Below are 27157 nucleotides of genomic sequence, written 5' to 3' on the forward strand. Positions count from 1 at the left end.
ATCCAAAACAGAGAATAACATTCAACCTCTGAAATAAAACCTCAAAACACAGAATCAACGTAAATCAACACAAAATAAACACCATCGTGACGTAAACTAATTGCATAGATAACGGTAAGTAGCAAACAACCAATCGACTTCAGAAACATTGAAGTTCGACGGAATAACAGCACAAAAACTGAATGTAAATGATTGTATCTTCGCCCTTCGTGAGGACGGTGTTACCACTGACTTTCTCCCGAAGATAAAACCTCTAACTACCCCAGAATCCCCATTTTCCCAAGTGTGTGTGAGTGTGTGAGCTGAGAGCAAAATCATGTATATTTCGTGTGTTGCATGCTCCTCTATATATAGGCGTGGAAGTGGGTCTAGCAGGGCTCTCTTGTGTGAATAGTCTTCCTTGCCCTCAGCTTTTAACTCCCTTCGTCCAGCCATTTTTCTCTTTAATTCTGCTCACTTTCCTTCGCTTTTCTTCGTTGGTCCACTGCCTTCAGTTCTTCCTGGACCTAGCGATTTCCTTCACACACCTGGCTTAAAAATTGTGTTAGACCCAGTAAAAAGGTGACTTTTCATCACATAACCGATGCATGAAATTAGCCTTATCAGTTATCATATTTAATCATCCAACAATAAATCAATGAATACATTATTTTGGCCAAATGCCTTGCGAAATGCTTTGAATCCATCATTCCCTACGTACCGGCTGTCCGACGGAAGGTCTCCGCGCACAGTCGGAACGTATATCTGATTTGTAGTCGTTGCCCGACGGGTTGGAACCCGCGCACAATCGCCCAGATCCTTATCTCCGCCGACCCTCATGGACGCCGGATTTATCTGTATTTGTTATTTTCTGTTTAATCGGATCGTTAGGGATTTAGGTTCTTCTTCCACCCACCCACCCACCCTACTCTCATGCACTCAGATGAATTTTCAAACGAAGAATTCTAGAATTCAGCGAATAAACTGTTCAGTGTTTTGAAATTAAAAAAGAAAGGCGTGTGCTGAATCTCAAAACTGGCAGTCAAGAGAGAGACAATTGTTTTTTTTAGTAGTATTCAAGTGGGCTGACATGACTAAAATAAATTAATCAAAGTATCTCTTGACTACTAATTTAAAGGTATTATCAAAATTCTACCTTTTCTCTTTAATTATAGATTACATTTATGCATTTTTAATCCCACCAGATTTTTAATTCAGATATCACGATACTATTGGATTTTTGTTATAGCTGTAAAGTGAATGAATAATTAGATTAAGTAATGCCCCTGAACAAAATTAATACTAGCATATATTCCATTCGTCTTATTCTAAATGGAGCATTTCTATTCGAGTACAGAATTTTATATAGTGTTGTTTTGTGAATTAAGTGGATCGAGAGGAGAAGTGATGTTTCTACTTTTAGAAATATGTTATTTAGAATGTGACATTCTAAAATGAAAAATGATTCACTTAGAGTTGGATCGAGGGAATATAAAAATCTAAAATTGATTTTGTAAAACGAAAATTCGTCTGGTCATATAAGTATAAACGTTTGCATGTTTGAATACATTTTTATTTACATTACTATCAACCGGCCATTTTGATTTCTTCTAGCTACATCATTAAATGTCTTTTAGTTTTCAACCTCTTTTTCATATACTGATTCCTAATCAAACCTCAAGAATAAGTTTAATCATGTAATGTATCGGTTTAATTATTCCAATTCCTTTACGGTGTCACATGTTGTGGAGATAATATCCTTCAAACATCATTACTTTGGTATTCTTATCAAATGCATGCGATTACAACTAAAGATGGACGTCTTTCAAGATAAAAAAAAAAAATACCAGATAAAAAATAAAATACCTCAGTCTCGCAAAAAAATACTATTTCGTGCATAAAAAATAGACTAGTTTTACCATTTTGAACTGTCCATCAAAATTATACATATAAAGTTTTAAACTATTAAAACTGTTATAATATGAACCTTACAATCCACTACCACTACTTTACCACATTTTTCCTTCATCTTTTCATACTTTACCAATTATGCACCAAAACTCATATGATTTACAACTTAATTTATCTTTTAGGAACGGAGATAGTAGTTTTCTTAGTTTCGCCCCACAAAATTAATTTACTTTTTATTTTATAAACATTTTCATCATACATTATATTGTATTACTAAAAAATTGGATCTTACTATCTCTTAATATATTTTTTTTAATCTTTCATACTTTATTAATATTATACATGATCTCAAAATCATACTTTAATGCACTGATTGAGTATTATGATTGTTCAAACGAACATAACATAACAATTAGAGAGCTCGAAAAAAAAAAGCTCAAAAACCAAATGAAACAATAAAAAAGTAATGAGTCGCAAGCATATAGATTGTGAATTATATTGTGGGACCCGCGCCGCCGGGCGTCAGCGATCCAATTAAATTTCACCATCATTTTCATATATAGTGAAAATAAAATACCAACTCCGAACACATCAATTCCACCCCACACTACTAATTTTAAATAATCTTAGGTATTCAATTATTATTATTTAATCAAATAATCCACTTAATCGCAGGGTATATAAAGCCCCCTAATATTCAAAAAGTATCGTCAAACTTGTTAGAACAAAAATCAAAATTATGGATTCTTCTTTGTTCCAATTTGAATTCGAACACATGTACGGCGTCTCCGGACTCCCTTTTAACGTTAACGACTCCGAGGAAATGCTCCTGTACGGCGTCCTGGCCGAGGGGGCGGCCTCGGGGGAGAGAGCGTACAGAGGGGTGAGGCGGCGGCCGTGGGGGAAGTTCGCGGCGGAGATAAGGGACTCGACGAGGAACGGGGCGAGGGTGTGGCTCGGGACGTTCGACAGCGCGGAGGCGGCCGCGCTGGCGTACGACCAGGCGGCGTTCGCGATGAGGGGGTGCGCGGCGGTGCTGAATTTTCCGGTGGAGAGGGTGAAGGAGTCGCTGAAGGAGATGATGAAGGAGGAGGAGGAAGGGGGCTCGCCGGCGATGGCGCTCAAGAGAAAGCATTATTCTATGAGGAAGAAGAATAATAACAAGAAGAGTGTGAATAGGAAAAGAAAGAATGATCACATTCACAAAAATAGTAGTGCTCTTGTGGTTTTGGAGGATTTGGGAGTTGAATATTTGGAGGCCCTTTTGACTTCTTGCTCATCACAAACTTGTTGATTTTTCATTTTGTTATGTGTATTAGTAATCATTTTCTAATGGTGCTAGCTAGCTCTCTTCTTGTTTAGCTAATTAATGGATTTAAATGATGCGTTGAGACCTTCTATAATTTTTTATTGTCCTGTCTATAGTGTCATTAGGGGTCGTTTCGTTCGGTTGTTTGTGATTAAAGGCCATGACTAATATTATCTTTTGTCTGGTTGCCTTTTTTTTAAATTTAACTTGTGACAGTGTGTTGATCTGCCCCTGTATTGTTAAAGATTAGATTTTATCTCATGATTAACTATCTCATATTCACTCTCGTATGACTAATTTAATCTTAGACAAATCATGTTATGGCTTATCCCATGTTGTACCGGACTGTTATTTTATCTAATGAACCAAGTACCATCAAATATGTACTCCCTCCACTGTCTCATAGTTGAAGCGAAACTTTTCGGTATTGAGTTTAAGAAATGAATAGTTAGTATATTAGAGAGAATAGAGTAGAAAGTAAATAAAGTAGAGAGATGAAGTAAGAGTGAGAAAGTGTTTATTATTATTATTATTTATGGAAATGACTCAATTGTGACGGAACATTCAAAAATAGAAAAATGAAAAAAAATAGATGGAGAAATACGTATAAGTAGCGGGCTTAATTAGAGTGATAATTGGATAATTATCTCTGACTTATTTTGGGTGAAATGAAATGTTTGATAATTGACGTTCACTCCAATTGAATTGAGAGTGGATCATCTTAAGATTATCCAATTACTATTATTTTTGTTGCCCTTAAAGTTGAAAGTGATGTTGTAATAACCGAAAGTCAGCATCCCACTTGGCGTGTCTATATTAAGCTAACAGTTAATGTTTTCATGTTTAGACTAATACATGTTACCAAATTTAATACTCCCTCTAATGGTTACAGGTTACTCCATTTGATATCTTATGAACAATAAAATTTTGCTATTGATTAAGATTAAGAAAGAACAAATTCTTCATCTCATAGAACAATATAATATTATAAGGGCATTTTTGGTAGTTATGTTTTTCTACGATAATAAAATATATATTTAATATTTATCGGATAATTGGGGTGCAATTTAAATTTTAAATTATCTCAGGGTCTATGTTAGTTTTTCAGTCCACCTTATTTTTTATATTTAAATATATTAAATAAACCAACTGAGTAGGCGAATTAATTAATTTATATAAGAAATCCAATCATGATGACTAACTTAAAGTATCTTACTCTTATTGCCTTCAAATTTTTCACCTTTCCATTTAATTGAGATTTAATAATGTTATTTTAGTACTATTACAATTTAAACTTGAAAACAAACTATTACAATTACCCGTAGAGTTTAAATATTTGTTTTACTATTTCTCTAAATCATGGAATTAGAGTTTAAATAGTAAGAATTTGTTTTACTATTTCTCTAATCATAGAATTCAAAACTCAAAGACTGCAGATTAGGACGTGATCAACAAAATCTTAAATTTAACTTTTTAAACTCTCCCACGTGTAAAAGAGAGAAGAGCAAAACATTTTCCATGTTTGATGAATAAAATATTGAGGAAAAAGAACCTAGAATAGAAGTAATGTCGTTACATATTACATGGAATTAAAGATAAGACAGAAACAATAAAAGAATTTTGGGATTATATAATTCTTACTCTATTCCTATATAAAGCCCCACTTTCTACAAAGCCACTACTGAGTTCAGTGAATCTATCAATACTTCATATTTATTTGATTTTTAAAGCTAACATTTCAGACTAGTGATAAGGGCAGCACCATTTCATCTAATATGCCAATTGGGTGCAGACTTTATTCCTCAATTATCACGTGAAAAATATTGGATTGGATACATAATTGGGGGCTTAAACCATGTCCCATATTTCAAAACATGTCATCCCTCTTTCTCATTAATAATGAAACATTTTCCTTTTTAAATTATCCCATTAAAAATGAAATATTTTCTAAAATGAAAACAATATCATCATCTCTACTTTTATCTCTTGTCCTGATCTATTCTCTCTTCATTAACTTACAATACAATACTACGTATAATCTCATGCCGAAAAGCAAATATTTCATTTCTAATGGGACGGAGGGAGTATAAATCATATAAATCTCGATATTCTTAAGAGAGATCTTTGAAATGTACACTGTTAAATGATGATAAAATTGTATTGGTAAAAAGAAAAGGAAAAGCTAAAGATAGACACCATACAGTTAATCCAGTTCGTGTTGGATCTAGTTAGTTTTCCGACTTCAGTTGGGTTGTTTTCCAGACAAAAATTACAGAACAATAAACAGATGAAACAACTTCTTAAATAACCAACTGTTGAAACATATCTAATGGCAGCTCTCTCCATCAAACCACTTCAATGCTGGCATCAACTTGACCAGAAAAGCTTTCAATCTCTCATCGGCAACTGCATTTCCTACGATATCCAATTGCACCAAATTCAAGCCCCTGAAGAGTAGATAAGCATACCAGAAATGCTTCAAATCAGCATCTCCATCGGTGAATATCTTCGACTGCCACTTGGACCCCGTTGTACTATTGAGAGGAGACGAGCACATGTATCTTCTTGTGTCGATGGAGTGGGCGCCAATCTCGTTGTATGATACATCCAAAACTCGTAATGAGTTGAGCATTTTCAAGGGTTCCAGGGCTGTAAAACTGCTGAGCCTGTTGTTGCTAAGCTTCAAGCAGGAGAGCTGTTGCAAAGCTTCCAACCCTGTCCCAGAATTCGGACAAATTTGAAATAGGAAATCAAATCAGCTCATCTAACCCATAAATAAATAAATAAATAAAAAGGAATATTGTAGCTCTTCACAGTAATGATGTCAAGGATAATCTACCTTCAATAGATCTAAGTTTGTTGTGGCTGAGATCCAACATTTGAACCCACAGAAAGTGCTCCAGACATGAAACTCGTGACAATGAGAGGCCCTTTAGCCGTACACTTGCATAAGAACTAATACTTGGTGACGACAATTCTTGATAATTACCACAGAGCTTCAATAAAGACTCAGTATTTAAAGTCAGCTGCACAATAGTAATTTTAGATTATTAAAAGTAGGATTCATGCAGAAAAAGTAACAAATGCATTGATGAAAATATTTGTGAGCTTGAAGCACTGCCACCTCCCACTACCTCACATGAAACATAAAAAAGAAGTTTGTAATCAAGATGTTATACCAAGGAAGGAAACTGCATGCAAAGAACATAAAAAATATTACAAGCACAGAACTTTACACAGTATGATCAATTGCCACTATACGAGGTCTATGCGATGCAAGCAGTGCTTATAAACTAGGGATCATTGACTTTCATCTAAAATGACCCTTCATTCCCCCAAAGTACAATGAAAATACTACTATGTATTAAGATTGTAAAGTAAATACATATGCACAAATTTTTACTCATATGAGAGTTTTCCGGATCCAGCATCCACTATTAGCATTCCTTGTCTATAATCACATATGATCAGCTTCTCAGAGTTTAAAGTGCTTTTGAATTCTCTAACTAAAGAGATCTTTCCTCAAAACTGTTAAGAGTACAAAGGAGATGGAAGGCTGGCAATGAACAAAAGAAACAGAAAATATATTTGATATATATGTAATACCGTCCTTTCACTAAATACAAGACTTCGACATTTCTCTCAAATCTATAGGCACTTATTTATAGGACTCTCAAAACTCAAAATACGAAGGAAATTAAGATGACATATAAAGATAGACTTATTGACTTCTAATATATAAGGATAAGACTTTTAGACTTCTAATAAGTACAGACAAACTTATGGACTTCTAACTTCCAAACTCGTGGTGCGTATCAAAAACTTATGAGACTCTACTTCCTTGAATAAACAGAAGAATTTAACAGGGATCATAGGACTTTCTTATCTAGCTTGTAATTAAACTAAGAGGTTTCAGGTGAACTAAGAGTTAATAACGAATTGACAATTTTCACGAGACCTAAAGCAAAAGGTCTCCATGACAAAATTACATTTATTGGGTACAACAAATCTTTGATCCAACTACTCAAACTCCAAAGCGGACTGATTCTATATTGCTTTATGTATGTTCACACTATTTTCATGGGATTGCAGATTGACCAAGTAATGACTATCTAACATGATGAAATGCACATTCCACAACTGAAATTACCAAAGCATTCTGTATTGTCCAGAAATAAAGATAAATGAAAGAAGATTCACCTGCTTCATTAGCACTAAGCTATACTCATCCTCATAATAACCAATATGTGCAGGATCCATCTTCATTAAATCATGATAAAGTGCAAGAATTTCTTCATAATTAGCCTCAGTTCCGGAATCAATGCAACCATATGTGATCAATGTGTTGTGTGCCACCAAGAGTCTTGCAAGAGTAAGTTTTCCAATTTTACTACAATAAAAAGACAGAACAAGAAAATAAAACTACTTTCCAAATCAAGAAGCTTCTTTGAAAATGTGAAAGCAATCCAACATTAATCCAGCTTACCAATTTGATGATAACAACAGTTCCCGGCTGCAAGCAATTTCATTAGATATAGTCTCCATGCACAACATAGGGGTGGTTGGCTTATTCTCCTTTGTAATGTCTAATTTACATAGTGAGGCAAGCAAGTTTGCATCTTCAGGATGGGTAGAATGAGGTTTAATATTCTCCTCATTCCATGATATTTTGTGTGTAGTTTGCAGCTCGGAATCCTCTTGATTGTTTAAACATATACTTGCAGTGAAATATATATGACAAGACCGACTACATGGCATACCACTTGAAGAAATAATGCCTGGAAACTGTGCGATAGTAACCTTTACATGGAAGGATTCTAAGGTGTCAAGAGGATACTTAATGTAAGTTAACCAAGCCTGGGAAAACCCAAGTTTATTTGCCGCAAGTGGAAACCAAATAAGACCATCACCACCGTCATAAAAATATTCTACATTGACTGTAGATGAACTAACACCTCCAACTGCTTCACTGAAATATAAAATTAGGGGAAATGGTCTTTCTCTGTATGGTTTATTAATTGATAAAGATAGATTAGAACCATGAGGAGGTGATGAAGAAAGAAATAGAGGCTCCCGCTTCAATGTTTGACCCAGAAGCCACGAATGGTAAAACCAGCCACTTTGATCATCAGGGTCTGTGAAGAGAGCATTGCGCACAAACTCAAACTCCTCACTCAAGACATTCTCTCTTTTTTCATATCCTTTTGCACTTTTCTCAAGTAGTTTAGACAAAAGCATGCTGCAAGTGTTGAGGGAAAAGTGATATAATTATATCAAAATACAAGTGACTGCTCAAAGAGGAAATTAAAATCCATTTATATTAAATCTCATGTACAATCTATGAAGAGGTTATTAAAATTGACATTAACAGTACTTAACATCTGTTACATGACATTTGTGACACAAAAACCAACCTTTGTAGCTCTATAACATTCGAACATTAGCATCTTTCATGAGCTTCTCACAATGTAAATTTTATATATATTACTGTGACCAAACTCCACAGTTCACATAAGTTGATTAAACTAAAGTGCAGACTAGAAAATATTCAGTAGCGAAACTGTGCCATACCTAACCAAAGTGCTGGTACTATCTCTCGTGCATCCGTTGTGGACACTACTTATCAAGTCCAAAAGAAAATGGAGGTGTGCAAACTAAGATAGCATGACGAGATATCAATGGAATATGAGCAAAATATTATACTACCATACATATTTTTTACTTCAGAAAACCAACTGTTTCCATCAGAAAAAAATACATACAATTTTATAATGATGATAGATGGTCATTCAATGACTATAAATGTACAGTGAAAAATAAGACTTCCCATGGCATAGAAGCTAAAGCATGCGTTATGAACAATCATTTAAAGTGAATAAAAATTTCAAGAAACAAACTAGCATACCTTCGGTTATGCCAGGCAGAGTAATTACTAAAATTATCATATATCATATCAGTGGTGTATTGAAGTTCATCTTCATCCGAAATCTTCTTTAGGTCTGTTATAAACCTGGAAAAGGCAGCGCCAAAAAGCCACATTAGCAGGTCCAAATCACTATATTACCCAACTGAACACCAAATTTGCAGGACTTCACCTCCTGTAATTCCACGCATGGAAATTTCGGGAGTCCAGTTTCTGGAACTTCCCCAGAAGCCGCAACTCCCTATCCGAGGACGAATGACCCTTACTTAGAACCCATTTGCGATGATGCCACGCCCCATAAGCCTTAAAGTTAGTCTTCAATGCATTCTCTACCTAAAAGAACAATTCATACTCTAACAAGTCATTTAACCAATTCCTACTACCAAAGAGTTGCAAAATTTCAAATTTAAACACTCTGGATCTAATTTCAACTGAATCACAGCTCCGTCAGTTGTTTAACCAATCCCTACTACTAAAAAAGGTTGCAAACTTGAACACCTCCCACATATCCTATATAACTTCCAACTCACGCAATCAAGAGCAATCAACGGATAAAAAGCAAGCACAAACTTACAAGTGTCAATTCATCATCAAGAATTGATTGGGGCGACTCGGAATCAAGTTGATTCTCGTGGTGCCGATCGAGAAGATGCTGAACCGCGAGCTTCCGGTAGTTCCAAGCGGTGTAATGCTCGGGATTAGATTCCAACAGCTTGGCACTGATTTCAATCGCTTCTTTCGTGTATCTGCAGTGAAAATTAAACAATCAAAATCCAATTAATAGTACAATTTGATGGAAAAGGGAAAATCGCAAACATTTTGTTGTGGTGAAAGTGGAGGAGCTGAGATTGGAGATGACGAAGTTTGGCGGCTTTGAGAGAGGAGTCATCTCGCTCTTCCTGAGTTGGGGCTTTGCGAGGAATCCCGTGCATTTCTGGAGGATTATTGATTGAAAGGGTTTGGATTCAAATGTGAGGAAATAGGGGTTCTGAGTGTTTGACTACTGTAAATCTCTGTGATAGTATCCGCGATCAAATCGGAAGGAAAGCTACACGAAAACCGGCCTTGCACTCATATCAGTTATCACAAATCATGGAGGCCTAAATCTCATAACATATTTTCGTAACACTACTTAATTTTTTTTTTTTCATTTTGTACTCCTTTATTAAAATATATAAAAGTTTAAAAATTATAATTCCTAATTAATAAATACTAGTATAAAAAATAACATAATTAAGTTTTCTAATATTACATTAATTAACACAGAAAATTACATATCTTAAATTATTTTTAAAATTTTCTTTTCAAAATTAAATTTAATTTAAAATGTACTACTGCTAAAAAACTAGGTTAGGGTGAAGTGTAAGAATAGTAACGAGCGGTCGAGTTATGCCAAACCGCACCCCTTGATGTGATTCACTATTATGTGAAAAATTGACTCATATTAATATATTGTTGGGCAAAAGATCGAGTTCTAAAAGAGAACATATAAAGAAAAAAAGTCTGGATCTCAACAGTATAACGTCTACCAAGATTTATCTCAAACGCTTCTATAAGGCCACTATTGTATTCATTTTCTAAAGAACTTTGCAAGGATACCTCGCACGCCTCAATCGTAGTCCGGTAGAAGAAGATATGACTGTTTTACGAAGACTGCACGTTGCAGTGAAAAAACGCTCGACTTGGGTGTTTTTGAATCAGAAATGTCCGACCGGGTGATTTGGGCGTGTTGCGAGTTAGGAAAACCTTGCGGGTCGGGCGTTTTGCCAGCCAAAAAATGTCTGATCTGACAAAATGTGTATGGGCATGTTAAGAAGAAGAAGCAGCTTCATTCACCCACCTAAGTCATGTCCCCATGGTGTTTTTAGCTTATTTCTTTTGTTATTGTGACCATCATGGGTCGCTAGAGATTGGGATTACTCTTAATTTTAGTAGGATTGTTGAAACATAAACTTCTTTAATTGAATTTTTATTATTTCCTTGCTTATTAGTCCTCCTAGCCCACTCAATATGTCCACGTTCTTAAGTGACACGAGATTTATGAGAAATTATGTGAAATAAATAGAGAGAAAAAAGGTAGTTGAATATTTTAATGAGGAGAGAGGATAGAGAGATTTATTTCCAAATATAAAAAGTGGATATCTTGAGTGAGACAAGGTAAAAAGGAAATATTGACAGCTTGAATGAGACGAGTGGAATAATTCTTAACTTTGGTGATTACTTTTATCTGTGTTGAGAATTTAGCAAGACAACTTAATTTGGGAATTGTCTTAATTATAATGTCTCTTTAACTTATAATAAGGAGCAAATAAAGATAAGGAACTTTCAGGCTAGAACCGAATAGGGATAAATCAGGGGTGGATTCTTTGTGTTGAATTATGACAGAAGCTAATCTAAACCTTACTATGCATCTTGTAGGGGTGATAGGTTAGTGAGTTGAGCCTAGAAGACGTGATCAACCTAGCCGAAGTGTATAGTTCCTCGATCAATGATCAGAGCGATTGTAAAATCAACATGATCCTAAAAAACACGGAGAAAAGTAATTATGAAATGTGAGTCATGTGAAAAAGCAACTCAAACCAAATTAGGAGTAGTTCTTTCCCTTTGTTTAAGTTATTCTCAATTTACTTTCTCGATCTTTTTGCTCGAATCATTTGTCTAAACCTATACAACCACAAATTTACCGTTTTAATTAGTTTTAGCAATGAATATCCTTCTTGCAGGTTCGAAACCTTTTGTACTATATTGCACGTCTGTATATTCATAGAAGTGGTATTTTTAAGGATTTATAACTTGTTTTGTGAACTTAATTTACACTTTAAAGATCACAGCAAGTTTTGTTAGCATTGTTGCTGGGGAAGGCGATAAGTATGAATTATATGGTTTACGATACATGATTTTATGTAAATGTCATTTTGTGTGTGATGAATAAAGAGTAAAGTAAGTAATATGAGAAAGGAAGAATTAGAAATGATGTTTTTTTCATTTTAGAAAATTTTATTATTTTATTTGACTCGAACTCGATTAATTGTAGGGGTGGATATTCATTTTCAGTAAAATATATTTTCAACAAAATTCCTAAAAAGCAATCTTGATAAAAAAGTTAAAAGCAAATTTGTTTCTATTTCTAGTATAAATTTTAATTTTACTAATATGGCCAATTTTCATACTTGTTATTCTAGAAATAAAGCAGCCGTTATTATTGTCAAGCTTCCAAAACCTGAAGAATTTGCCGGCAAAACACTTCAAGTCTTATCCATGAATTTGTTGGTAATTCCTTATCATTCCATTCTCAATTACTACTTCCCAAGATTCGTGTATATATATTCTTAAAATGGATTATTAATTCACTCATTTATGGTGGCCTCTTCAGGAAATATTGAAGATGCAAAGGGAGAAATCAAGTGAGCTGCCGCCACCGCCGCCGCCACCGCCCGTGTGGTGGATAGAGACTTCCGATTCAGTGTCCCACCGCTTCCAATTCGAACCCGATGGCCAATTTTCTGTGAGCCTTCTTTCAAACAGCTGCTGTGCTCATGCTTCTTCTCTAGTTTTTTTTATTTATTTTCTTTTTCCTGATTGATTAATTCGATGTATGGTTGCTCTGGTTTATGTTGATTTGGGTTAATGGCATCGGGGCGCCAGTTATACGTGTTCAGAACTTAACCTTACGAGCCAATTTCTTGCTCATTCTCTTGTTTGGTTGATAATATGATTTTGTAGGGTTTCCAATTGGGGTTAATTTGTGTAGAAGTTCTTAAAAAAAAGGAAATGTTGTGGTTCTGTGGTAAAATTCTGCTGGTGGGATGTGTTGTTTTGCCATATGAGATTTTTTTTAATAATAATTTTGAATGTGATTGTAGATCTTTGGTTTCATCATGTAAATGCACCTCATTACGCAATCACTCTCCCACAAATAGTCGAGCGATAGCTGAGAGGCTGCGATATACCATCCGTTCTGATGAATGCTGATAAGAATGGTGAAATGCCATAAATCTAATAGCAACATTAGTTTGTTTGTGTTTGTGTGTGTGTATGTGTTTTTGTGTCTTTCTTTTATTCCTTTTGGTGCCCTTCTATGTGTAAGGTTGTATGGTTTTTGATAGTATATCTTTCTCTGAATGAATAATTTTCCGTACAAAAGACACTAGAGATTTATTTTTAAGGTTTCCTTTGTGATATTGCTGAACCTTATAATTGTTATTCAGGTAAAGATGGTTGAAGACATGAGACCTGCCTCCCGTAGGGTAGTCGAATCCTTTCTTAATAAATTCTTTCCATCAGGTTATCCGTATAGGTAATTCGCATTTATCAGCCCTTTTTCACATGGTTTAACAGACAAACAAATCTGGTCAAACATCAATTTCATTTATGTGTTCATATCACTTCTTACACCTACAGTGTGAATGAAGGCTATCTTAGATATACACAGTTTCGTGCCTTGCAACACTTCTCCAGCGCAACACTGTCTGTATTATCGACTCAGGTTTTCTTGCTATTTATTTACTTTGGTCATAACAAATCATGTTGGACTAGTTAGTGATCTTAATCTAAATGATACGAATACACCACTACAAAAAGGACGTTTCTCAGTCACTCACTCCCTTTCAGTCTCTGCTATTTGCTGCAGGCTTGCGACCTACACCGGCTCAGGCTACAGCTGTTAGTTGGGTAAGGATTATTGTTTGGAAAACTTATCAAGTAGTCACTGAATTTGTTGTGTTGTGAATCAATGTATTATGTTATTTGGCAGATATTAAAAGATGGGATGCAGCATGTGGGAAAGCTCATTTGCAGCAATTTGGGTGCAAGAATGGACTCCGAGCCTAAATGCTGGAGGATATTGGGTTTGTGATACTGGATAAATTTCACAGTCTCCGATTCTTTTAATTATCAGTGAAGTTATCCATCCATATAATTTTGTTCAGAGGATTAGATCTTCCTTCATGCAGCTGATGTTCTTTACGACTTTGGCACTGGTCTCGAAGTAATTTCCCCTTTATGTCCGCAGTTGTTTCTTGAAATGGCTGGGCTTGGTAATTTTGCTAAGGTGGGTTGCCTATTTGCATTTGTACCTGCATCATATTGTTGCGTACATGGAAGATGACTCTTCACTGTGCAGGGAATGGCAGTTGTTGCAGCAAGAGCAACGAGGTTGCCCATATATTCTTCATTCGCTAAAGAGGGAAATCTCAGTGACCTTTTCGCAAAAGGTGAAGCTATTTCTACACTGTTTAATGTTCTCGGAATTGGAGCTGGTATTCAGTTAGCATCTACTGTTTGTTCGTCTACACAGGGCAAGGTACTAGTTATTATTTATTTAGGTTTTAATTTTTTTTAGCAGGACAATGCATCAGTGAGTAACTTTTATACACCTAAGTAACTTCAATCCCATCCCATCTCAGTTAAAAGAGAGTTCCACGAAAATAAGAAAAATATCCGCCTCATTTATGTGGTGTGTTAAAATTTCTATGATTGTTTAATAGATTAAACTGCTACGTAGGATTTATTAGTTAATATACTTTAAAGTTTAAACATTAAGATATATCATGCCATTTGAGGAAGAGTTGGTAGTTACTAAATTTCAATCTAATTGGTGTATCAAGTATCGTATTAATGATTTCTCTTGAAAAAATGGGTACCTTATTATTGATATTTTGTCGTTAGAAACTTAGAATATCACCTCCGTAACCCTAGATACTGGTATATTTCGGCAGTTCACATTTTTTGTTTTTCTAGATGCTGAGATTAAAGACAAGTACAATCACATTGTATATGGATTGAGATATAGGGTTGTATATGGATTGAGATATAGGGTCTCTTTTTCCTTTTACTAACCCATTCATGTAGATGTACAATATATTTGTTGTCATTTAATTTGTATTTTCCTTGTGGGCATTGGATGCAAATTTCTGATATGGACGACCCCTTGATTTAGCGTTTGTCATGACGAATTTAAGTTGAAAACTGAGTATATGCTTTTTCAGCATAATTACTTGTCTTTCTGCCCATTCGGGATTAGTTTAGCCATTTCCCAGATAGCTGGATACCAAATCCACTATTTAGGAATGATTCTCAATCCATTCGTTATTTGTTCCCTTTCTATGATAGTAGATGATACTTCTTTTATTTATTTGTTGAGATTCTGACGAAGCTCAGCGCCTTGCAGCTGGTGGTTGGACCTCTCCTATCTGCGTTTCACATTTATTGTGTTAGAGAAGAGATGCGAGCAACTCCTGTCAACACTCTAAACCCACAAAGAACTGCAATGATTGTAGCCGAGTTCTTGAAGGTTCTAACCTCATTCGGTGTTATTTGGTTTCTGATTCTCTCTATCCCCTGTAATGAAATGTTTTGGTCATGTTACACCAGAGTGGCAGAATATCGAGCCCAGCCGATCTCAGGTATCAAGAAGACCTCTTGTTCCCAGGCCGAATCATAGAGGAGGCGGGGAGTGTTAGGGTGGGAAGGCCTCTGCACGACACCATCAAACCCTCAGAGCTACACGGGGTGAGGGAAAAATTTGGTAAGGAGAGATTTATTCTACAGCGCAGATCCAGATGGACAGACATGATATTGGAGCACAGTGCGAGTGGTGAAGATGCTCTGAGGGGATGGCTTGTTGCTGCATACGCCGCTGATATTGAGAAGAAATCCAACGAGCCTACCGAGAAGGCGCTGACGGAGGCTTATGAGAGAATGAGCGTTGTGTTTGCTCCTTTCCTCTCTCAGCTGCAAGCTAGAGGTTGGCATACTGATCGCTTTCTTGATGGGAATGGATGTCGTTTTGCTTTTTAGTCTGATCTGCTATAGCTCTCTATTGTTTTGTTACTTTGTAAGGTAGTATGGATTATTCTCTTGTTTAAAACAATTATTTCTAAAATTAGCTCATCTGAGTATCTGATTTCTTTATTTTGGTGTTTTATTTTCTTCATTTAAATAATTTATGTTACTTGTCTATATTACCTTAGAGTTTATAAAGGAATACTACTACTATCATTTTTTACTGAGTAAAGTACTATTTAGGTCCTAAACAAATGACCGAAATACGATTTTGGTCTAGTACATTCACTATTTGAAAATCAGCTCTTAAACATACAAAAACGCTTTTTGGTCCTAAACATACGAACACGCTGTCGATTTGGTCTTTCTTTAACGATTCTTCAACCGTAAATTAGCAATATTTTGACCAGATTAGTAATTAATTAAAATAAAAAAAATCTAAAATAAAATTTCTCTCACATCTCTCTTCCTCTCCTCCATCTCTCGCCGGCGACAACCAATTCATCACTCTCCCTCATCAATTCTAAAATCTGAGATTTGTAGTTGTAGGCCTAAGCCATTAACTCCATCAAATTGCTTCGAACTCTTAACTCTAGTTGTTGATTTTTCAGTGGCATTTCAACTATTTCCACATCCTCTCCAATAATGCAAGGATTCGATAATCCATTCTACGAATTCAGCTTGCTCAGTTCACCCAAACACCTCGCCACCTCCTTCATCGACAGCCTCCTCTCTCTGCACGACCTCACGCATTTTGCCGCCACCGCCGCCACCATCTTCCTCACCCTCGCATCCCTGGGCGCCGAAACCCTAGGATCGTACACGCTCATGAATTTCCCCTTTCTTATCAGCGGAATCGCTCAATCCACCACCAACGGCGACGAATTCACCATATCCAGCTCTGGCGGTCTGGAGAGCTAATTGAGGCGGCAGGGCCAGGTTGGGGGGAGGACGTCGTACAGAGTGTCGTTGCTCATGAATTTAACGAGGAGGCGGCGGCCGTAGGAGTTGGTGGAGAAGCCGAGGACGAGGAGGTTGACGAGGGAGGGACTGTAGAGGGAGGAGAGGATGTCGGTCTCATTGTCGAGGTCGTTGGCGGAGGGCTTCTTAACGGCGACAAGGCGGCCAGAGCGGAGTACGACCTTGTAGACTCGGTCGAGGAGCTTGGAGGCGGAGAAGTTGGCGATGGCTAATTGGAGGTCTTTGTAGGTGAATTCTTGGATTTTGATGGGGTGGGAATGGGAATCGGATGTGGAGATGGAGGATTCGATTTTGCAAGAGAGGTACCCCTTTAGAATTGATGAGGGAGAGTGATGAATCGGGTGTCGCCGGCGAGAGAGGAAGAAAGATGTGAGAAATTCTATTTTAGAATTTTTTTAAAAAATTTTGTTTTAATTAATTACTAATCTAGTTAAATTTTAGCTAATTCACAATTGACCTTCAGAAATTGACGGAATCGTATGTTTAGGACCAAACCGACAACGTTTTCTTTTGTTTTAGGAGCCGAATTTCAAAAAGTAAATGTTCTGGACCAAAATCGTATTTCGGTCATTTGTTTAGTACCAAAATAGTACTTTACTCTTTTTTACATACAAATAAACATAAATTTAAACGCATGCCAAAATAGTCACACACACATACTACTATCATAGTACTACATCCGTCTCGTAAAAATAAAAACTATTTTCATTCTGGACCGTCTCTTAAAAATAGAAACTTTTTGAACTTTCTGTTTTAGGAAGTTCACGATCCAATAACTCTATTTCCACTACTTTTTCTCTTCTTCTTTCTTAATTTACTCATTTTTCTTCCTATCTCTCTTATTTAACCTATTGTACATTAAAGTCTGTGTTGTTTCAAAAGTTTTTAATTTTCAAAGACGAGGTTAGTATGATAAATTCGGAGTTGTTGACTTTTTTTTAATATTTGACTAGAAAATGTCACTCCATTTTTACTATATATTTAAAGAAAAGTCACAACTCTTATTATAAATAAGTCTCTTAGTATTAAATGTAAAAAAATGAAAAATAAATTAATGGTAAACGAATCCAAGAGGATGTCAATTGGTGCAACTTTGCATCCACTATCACACCAATAAAAAAAACAATAAGGTTAAAAGGGAGCATGTTTAACAATGGAGTATAAAATAAAAAAGGTGGAGCTCTTTATTCAAATCATACCAAAAATTTAGATTTCGACTTGGTACCTTTTCATTTATAATATTATAACAATAAAAATGTACAGGGGAATTACACTTAGATACATGATTTTTTTATCCAATTTATCTACATGAATTAAGTATTTTAATATTCTTTGTTTGATCATTCATTTTTTTTTTTTTTACTCCTCCGTCCCAAGGAAAATGACCCCTTTCTTGAGCGGCACGAGATTTTATACAACTTTATTTTGTGTGTTAAGTGGAGAGAGTAAAGTAAGAGAGACGGAATAATGTAGAGATAAAGTGATTTCCATTTTAAGTAATGGGTCATTTTAATTGGGACAAACCAAAAAGGAAAGTGAGGCATCTTCAATAGGACGGAGAGAGTACATAAATTTATTTATCACGGAATTTAAGTGATGCAAAGAACGATGGCTTTTTGATCACCCACTATCAAGTCACATATAGCTCTTTGGATTCGTATCTATATAAACATAGAAAATGTTAAAAGTGGTAATATTAAAATGCCTCGACCATTTTTTTAAATTGCCAGAATTAGATATGATAAACAAGAACAAGATCTAGCTTTTAGCTTTTGGATTCTATCTTATAATTCATCATTATCTCAAATAGCACGCTTTAAAAAGCACTCTCATGTGTCCAATTGCTTTAGTTTATGACAATGGAAAACTATAATAATCCATCTCGACTCTCTATATATTCATATTCTATTTACATACGCAATAATCCATATATAAAGGATTAGATCAAATGAGAATTTCCCTGCACAAGCAAATTAGGATTAATTCAATACCAAATTATAAATCTTTATATAATAATACACGATTGTCACAAAACGAGTCATTATAATTCAAAAATGTGCATAAATCATTAATTATTAGCACCAAATAAGAAATGCTACACTTTGGATACATATTGATACATATTGATTTGTTGTAAATAAATTGAAAATATGTTAGCAGAAATGGCAAATACAGCACACTCTGTAGGAATATATTTTGTACTTATGCAGCAATCGTGGAGTAACACTTATAGGTAAATTTTTTATTACAAGAGATAGCAAGGTTCTTAAGAAAAAACTGTAGTCTATCGAGTTTTAACTTGTGCAGTTCTCGAGCAATCACTTAATAATATGTTTAGTTACACCAATTAGTGGCTTCTCGTATATAACCATGTTTTCGACCTGATGACCAACTTATCAAATAAATTCGTGACCGAATTAGCCTCATAATACATGCGCCTCACCACTACAAACCAATTCATGTTATATATACTCCAAATATTTCGCACGAGATTGAAGCAACTTCCATCCCCTCTATCTGAATTGACCATAAATACCCCATCTTAGTTGTTGCTTGAATTCAATATTTCGTATGTCGTTGTCCCATACAAACTGCACACCATGCCCATAACTCAACAATAAACTTCTGGAGTATCCTTTATATGTAAGTACATCTTAATTTGATCAACTTCTGTTATCACAAATATAAATATTTTAAAAACTATGTTGTATTTTTTAAAGATTAAATACCCTCTCTTTGAAATAAATCATTGATATTTAAGTTTGAGTCTTGAATTTTTAAGAGATATTGGTTCCTAAAATTACAAACTTTGACATATTTCTAGCACTATTTCCTATAAACTTTATAGTTGGCTTTTAACAGTTTGAATTTTAGGGATATTGATCCCTAAAATAATAGTTTGAAATTTTTAACTCGTGATTTAAGCATGTGCCAAATATTTGAAATTCGATGCCTTTGTATATCATTCTTTACGCTAAATCAAACATTTTGTAAGATGTAAGACGCTAATTAATTATTATACACTCAGAATAAACTTAACAAAATAACTCTTATTATATAAAAAGTATTGTGTTAAAGTTTAGTGGACTTAAAAGTGTTGAATGGCCACTTGTGTAATAAGGCTGCTTTCGAGATTCATGCATGATCATTAATTTTATTTTACGTAGAATATTAATTTGGTGGACTAATATTAGTGTACTATATTATGGTAGGTCCGGCCAATTAAATGGGTCACTCACCTTTCTAATCTGGTAGTAAATTCAAGATTGAACTCTTAGCTGCTGAAATTTTATTAGATAAATTTAGATATTATTTATTTATTTATTTATTATTATTATTATTATTATTATTATTATTATTATTATTATTATTATTATTATTATCTGAACTCATCCTATTACCCTCATATTGTATTCGAATACATTCGTGCTGATAAATTAAAATCTACTATTAATATTAGGATAACATATTAATTTTAGATCTGCATCGTTGCTTTGATTTAATTTGCAAATATTTAATCGTGCTATTTTTATTCGCATATAATTTCATATCAAGGTCTTCGGCAAAAAGAAGGAGAAAAAATCGATGCAAATAAATAAAACCACTATTAAGTGTCGGCTTGAAAAAAATCTGTTTATAGTTTATTTTATTTTATTTTATTAGTCTCGAAAAATATAAACACTGATTATTTGGTTAAAAATTACATGCCGCACAACTAGCCAGATTCAATATCACTGGTTTTGGTTTCATGCTGTGAATAGAATAATACTTGTATAAATCGTGCTGTTCATCTAACTTTTGAATAGTCATACTGAAAAATAAAAAAATTGTTGTGGTGATTCAAATTGAGTACTAAAAATCGATAAAAGTTGGGGGAAAAATCAATAATATTGGTTTTGGAGCAACATTTTCTCCCAATATTGTCTCCTTATTGCGGCAGCCAAAAGATTTTGCGGCTTAAAAGTCAAGACAATTATTGGAAAGTAAATTGAGATCTAGCTAAATCTAATTATATTCGTGTCTAGTATACTTGGAATTATCATTGAAATATGACTTTTAATTCATATTTCCACGATCACAAAATGATTCCTTATTACAATATGATTCTGAATATAAATTGAATTCGAAATATTACAATATGATTCGGAATATAAAGTTGAATTTGAATTTGAATTTGAATTTTGAAGTCATTTCAAATATGAAAAAAAGGCTATGTTTGATAGGGGTGATAACTCATCTATGGATGGAATTTTATGAACAAAAATGTCATTCGTAATACTCTCTCATTACGCAATATGGTTCCCTAGCTCCTATACCCTCTCCCCATTCGTAATACTCCCTCCGTCCAAAAAAATAAAGATATTTGGGAATTACGTCCGTCCAAAAAAATAAAGATATTAGGGATGGTACGAGAATTAATGCATAATTAATAAAGTAAGAGAGATGACCAGAATGTTAGTTCAAATAGTATATTAGTGAATATAAGGATCCATCTTATTATTAGTGTTTACTGATGGATCCTAGTGGTCGTATGACTTGTAAATAAATTGATGTATATATGTAATGAGTTTAGAAGAACTTTCTATCAATGAAAATGAGATATTTTTAATGGACGGACGAAAAAGAAAGTATCATTATTTTTATGTAATGGAGGAAGTATAATGTCCCATTTTAATATGAATGAAAATGGATAGAAAAAATTAATTGAATATAACTTTCATTTTTATTTCCTCTATTTGTTTTACAGTAAAATATTTATGCAATGATTTAGGCAAATATGTAATCCAATCACCTAAAATTAAAAAAATAAATAGATTTCTAATTAAGAATGTACAATACATATTGAAATATTTTATCACATACGGATGAAATATATATTATGTATGGAAAAATATCTGGCCATTTTTATTAAAATTGCGGAACACTACTACAATAGTAAATTCACATACTATTCACACTTTATACACACTTTATATAAACTAGTATATATTCCGTGTGACGTACGACACATTATATTTATTTATAAAATTATATATATAATATAACATTATTATGCACTAAAAGTAAAAAATAAAACAAACTATTATTAATATTAGTCCGTAAATATTGATTAAAATATTTTAGATATCCAATAAAAAAATGCAAATGCACATTACAACATATAAAAATTAGAGTTGAGAGCATATTTAAGGCAATAAAATAATACTATTAATTAATAATTAAAGAAAAACAAATCATCAACCACGAAATCATATTTATTGTAAAAACATTTTTCGTGGAAATAGTTAAACTTGAGTTTAGTTGATTACAATGAACGCATAACGCAGTTAAATAACGGGAAAGTGAGGAAAGCAAACAAATTTCTTGTACCTTTGTTTTTGAATCCCATTGCATATACGAAACAAAACAGAAACTAAAACTAAACCCACTGTCGAATATCGATAGGCCGAATTTTTTTGCAATCTTTTCATAGCTCGTTTCCCTCATTTATATTCCAAATATAAGCATCAAAATTTATTTCCAAAACCTTTTTCTCTTACTTCTCCCATTTATTCATCATAATACTAAAAAAAACTTTTAAACTTTTCATTTATTGCAAAAATTATAACTATGAAAGTGGCATTCACATTTTTTATTTTATTTAATATCATAAATATGTTCAAATGGTAATTTTGTTATTTTCTCCAAAACTCCCCTTATGCACGTGTATAGATTCAAAATTAAAAATTAATAGCCCATTATGTTGAGTAAATAAGAATTCTATATATACTCAATAAATTTCCACTTGTTTGGATATAAATAAATTCAACATTTTTTTGTAAATATTTGAAAAATAATTTTAAAAAAATTGGAATGAAATAAATTAAGCATATATTACAAATATGGGATAGCTAGATAAATTCATAGAATAAATATAAAATACAACTTAAAAAATTGAAAAGAAATAAGAGGCTTTAGGTTTACATGAAAGACATGCCCGCTGTTTATCTTCTCCCATCTTCACAAAATCTCCATTTTTCTTCTACAAATTTTCACCCTTTCCGATTTCATGCTATTTCTCCCTAAGTTTCTCTTCTCCAATTTACTAAACAACAACAATATCTCTATTTCTTGTTCCCTTTCTATTACTCTAATTTTTGTAGGGTCGGAGGCAAAGATGCCGTCCTTTGAAGGTCGATTATGAAGCTTTCCAACCCCACTTGAGTCTGTCGTTGATACACAATAAGAATAGAGAGAAGACTAATCAAAGATTAAACAACATACAAATAGAATATGTTAAATTAGTGTTTACTCAATCAACGTGGAATGTACAATTTCAATTCGAAAGTTGTAGTATTTATAGTTAACAAAGTATTAGGAGTATGCTGCAAAATCTTTTCACTTCCCCTTCCAAAATCTTTTCATTTTCCACAACTTTATTACTTTCATCTTTAATCCGAGAAAAAATTCACTAGTCAAGCCATACCAAGGACTAGTCAAGCCATACCAAGGTGTCATTGTGACATGGTATGTTCAACCAATATTTATTTGACAAGTGGAAATAGATTAACACTTAAATTAATATCACTAATAAGACATCTCTTTATTTGGAAATGTACCAAAATATGGTAACATTATTAGGACTTCCTATATGGATTATTATGGTGTAATGAGTATCAATATATGTATCCATATATACACATGTATTTTCGCGTGTATTGACTTTAATTGTTTCTGGATAAATTTAGTGAAATTACTTTAATCAACTTAATTTTATTAATCTTCATATTAATCATAATCTAAAATATTTTAATTTACTTTAGTTACTTTAATTCTTAATATTATATTCTATTTACTTTAATTAACTAAAATCTGTTAAAGTTTATATGAGAGCATCCACAGCGCATCGCGCTGTTGTCTCATCTCGTCTCGAAGAGACGAGGCAGATAAGAGAAGGCGATGCGGAGCGCATCTCGTCGCCATCTCGTCGCGTGTCTCGCCCGAAGGAGTCGTCTCGGAGACAGCTCGCCACGCGTCTTGGCGACGTGACGAGCTGTGGTTCGTGCCCGCGAGTGGGCGTCGTTTATATCCCTTAAAATTGATTTTTTTTTAAATTCAGAAAAAAATCAAAAATTTAAAAAAATATATAAAAAAATTCCAAATATTATACTAGCCATTTGTTTCAAATTTGTAAATTTTTTTCAATTTTTTAAAGCCTCCAATCACTTTTATAAATACCAAATCATTCCCACAAATTATCCACCATAAAAAAACTCTCTATTCTCACTCAAACACTCTACATTTTTATTTTTAATGAAGTGTGTTTTTTATATTTTTAGGATTTTAAATTGTAATTTTATTTTATTTAATGAAGTGTGTTTTTTATTAATTGGATTTGTTGAAAATAAAAATAAAAATAAAAAATGAAATTGAATGAATAGTTAAGAGATGAGATGGTTAAGAGATAGAGGGATGTAGGTACTGTTGGTTTTGCAGCGGAAATCTATTTAGTTTGATTGAAAGATTTACATCTAAACATGCTTTTATCTGATTGTAAACTAGAAACATGTTCATAAGCATATAATCAAGATCATACTGAATATATATGCAATTACATAGAACGATTTACCGTATGAATTCAAGCAATTGAATTCGAACTCCTTCTTCAATCGATCTCTACCACGGATCTTCTGATCTGTTCCCTTTAACTTGGAATTGACCTTTGTGTGGGCAAAGCTTGTCAAATCCTCAAAAGCCGGAGAAGAATTGGAAACAGAAATCTCTAAGGTAGAAGAACCCTAGAAATCGATATTTGAGATTGCAGAGAACTAAAAATATCGGTAGAATTTTTTTTTCTGTCTTCTCTTCTTCTCCCTTTTATATTAAGTTAATTATTTTGGGCCAGACCAGGGATCTATGGAGGATTGGATTGGGCCACAATTCAGGCTTTCACTAATTAAATTAAAACTAATTTAATTCAAGCCCAAACTTAAATATTATTATCATCCACTATAGATATAATATTGACTGCCCGTCCAAACCGAAATTACGAGTATTCCGGGACTTCCTCTTTAATTAAATCATTTCCCGTGTTAAAGATATAAATATCCATTAATTAATATCAAGTCTGCTATCTGACTTTTATTAAATAATTTCTTTTTCCAAGAGTGGTCTAGTTCAGAAACATTATTTATTATTCATGGAATAAATTCCAACTGGCCAGTTTTCTGAATAATAAAACCTTTTTCTAAACACCTCTTGAGGATATTATCAGACTGACCTCTCCCAGCACACGGTTCATTGCAATAACAATACTAGCACCACTTAGACATTAATGATCACTACCCAATCTATCAGGATTCTTGGGCAACGAAATACCCTCACCAATTGATAAGTCAAAGTCGTTTTCAATTAATATCGTATGCTCAATGTTATGTCAACAATGATTAAGAAATGACAATCACCGAGACCTCGTCTTTCAGTAAATAGCCAAGAAAGACTTATCTCACTGTTTGATCCTTTCAGTGCTATACCACACCGACGTCGTTCATTTCCTTAGGTAAGAAAATTTTCGGACTGACGTCGCAACCTTTCACGATAGGTAGTCAAAGTCTATCTAGGTTGTGAAAACATTTTTCTTACTGCAAGAACCGACAAGTTACCTACTGTGAACGCCGCTCACAACTCGTCTACTGTGTAGAAGACTTAGACTCATTTTGCTTAAACTATGTATTTAAATAGAAAACATATTTCAACATCTCATAAATACATAAGTAACCCATAAGCAAAACACATTGTAACAAAATATTCTTTCTCATTAAATGGTAAAAATGGATAGAAGAGTTATTACATATACAAGCATACGAAAGATGCTTTTCCAGTATACTAAACTCTAACAATCTCCCACTTATACTCAAAAACAGCTTTCTAGTATACCAAAACTACAAAATCCTCCCACTTATACTGAAAGCGGGTCTAGGTCAGTCGAACACCTAATCCTTTCACATGACGTTCAAACGTCCTGGCTGGAAGTGCCTTTGTGAATGGATCTGCCATGTTGTTTTCTGATGCGATCTTGACCACTTCAATGTCTCCTCTCCGCACTATATCACGAATGATGTGATATTTCCTCTCTATGTGTTTGCTTGCCTTGTGGGCACGTGGTTCCCTTGAGTTTGCCACAGCACCAGAGTTGTCACAATAAACAGTGATGCTCTTGGGCATACTCGGAATCACATTCAAATCAGTAAGAAAGTTTCTGAACCATACTGCTTCCTTTGCGGCTTCTGATGCTGCCACATATTCAGCTTCCATGGTAGAATCCGCGATGCATTTCTGCTTCACACTCTTCCAAATTACGGCTCCACCTCCTAATGTAAACACATATCCAGAGGTTGATTTCCTCGAATCCCGATCAGACTGAAAATCTGAATCAGTGTAACCCAAAGGATACATCTCGGATGCCTGGTAAACTAGAGAATACTCCTTAGTTCTTCTCAGATACTTGAGTATTTTCTTTACCGCAATCCAGTGTCCTTGACCAGGGTTAGACTGATACCTTGCTACCATGCCAACGGCAAAGCAAATATCGGGCCTTGTGCATAACATAGCATACATGAGACTCCCAACTGCTGATGCATAAGGGATCCTTCTCATAGCTTCTATCTCAATAGGTGTTTTGGGACACATATCCTGAGACAGAGTGATTCCATGGCTAAAAGGTAGAAAACCTTTCTTGGAATCTTGCATGCTAAAACTCTTAACTATCGTATCGATGTAAGATTCTTGAGATAGGCACAACATCCTTTTCTGGCGGTTCCTAAGAACTTTAATGCCTAGGATGTGTCCAGCTTCTCCCATATCTTTCATCTCAAATTGACTTGATAGCCAATCTCTCACGTCTGACAACATTTTCTTACTGTTTCCAATCAACAGTATGTCATCTACGTAGAGTACCATAAACACTACATTCTTACCTTCAACTTTCTTGTACACGCAGCTCTCATCTGGGCACTGCTCAAAGCCAAAAGACTTAACAGTTTGGTCAAAACACATGTTCCATGATCGAGATGCTTGCTTGAGGCCATAAATGGCCTTCTTAAGCTTCCACACCATGTGTTCTTTGCCCTTGACTACATATCCCTCGGGTTGTTCCATGTAGATGGTCTCCTCAAGACTTCCATTTAGGAAAGCTGTCTTGACGTCCATCTGCCATACCTCCCAATCCATGTAGGTTGCAATAGACAAAAGAATTCGGATTGACTTGAGTATAGCTACTGGCGAAAAGGTCT

The 27157-nt window shown here is 34.3% G+C and overlaps 2 protein-coding genes and 2 pseudogenes across 2 annotated transcripts; 2 read left to right on the forward strand and 2 right to left on the reverse strand.

Moving 5' to 3' along the window:
- The first annotated feature begins 2621 nt into the window (after positions 1-2621).
- LOC148932654 (ethylene-response factor C3 pseudogene) lies at positions 2622-3460 on the forward strand (annotated as a pseudogene).
- Positions 3461-5329: 1869 nt separating this feature from the next.
- LOC148932655 (geranylgeranyl transferase type-2 subunit alpha 1-like) lies at positions 5330-10219 on the reverse strand. The gene is made up of 8 exons (XM_089066048.1): positions 9939-10219; positions 9697-9868; positions 9295-9455; positions 9105-9209; positions 7686-8438; positions 7400-7589; positions 6039-6225; positions 5330-5914 (listed from the first exon to the last, which is right to left on the reverse strand). The coding sequence occupies exons 1-8, from the start codon at positions 10052-10054 to the stop codon at positions 5526-5528; spliced, it is 2073 nt and encodes a 690-aa protein (XP_088922174.1). The 5' UTR covers positions 10055-10219; the 3' UTR covers positions 5330-5525.
- Positions 10220-12282: 2063 nt separating this feature from the next.
- Positions 12283-16034, forward strand: RUS2 (root UVB sensitive protein (Protein of unknown function, DUF647)). Its single transcript, XM_089063897.1, has 10 exons — positions 12283-12392; positions 12496-12627; positions 13331-13419; positions 13524-13608; positions 13734-13793; positions 13876-13969; positions 14075-14172; positions 14245-14424; positions 15292-15414; positions 15495-16034. Exons 1-10 carry the CDS (start codon positions 12381-12383, stop codon positions 15918-15920), a joined length of 1299 nt encoding a protein of 432 aa, XP_088920023.1. The 5' UTR covers positions 12283-12380; the 3' UTR covers positions 15921-16034.
- A 9807-nt stretch (positions 16035-25841) lies between these two features.
- On the reverse strand, positions 25842-26483 carry LOC148932657 (secreted RxLR effector protein 161 pseudogene; annotated as a pseudogene).
- Positions 26484-27157: the final 674 nt, after the last annotated feature.

The sequence above is a fragment of the Salvia hispanica genome, chromosome 2, assembly GCF_029641045.1.
Source record: "Salvia hispanica isolate PSC_SH4W2 chromosome 2, Shi_PSC_v1, whole genome shotgun sequence".
Classification (NCBI taxonomy): domain Eukaryota; kingdom Viridiplantae; phylum Streptophyta; class Magnoliopsida; order Lamiales; family Lamiaceae; genus Salvia; species Salvia hispanica.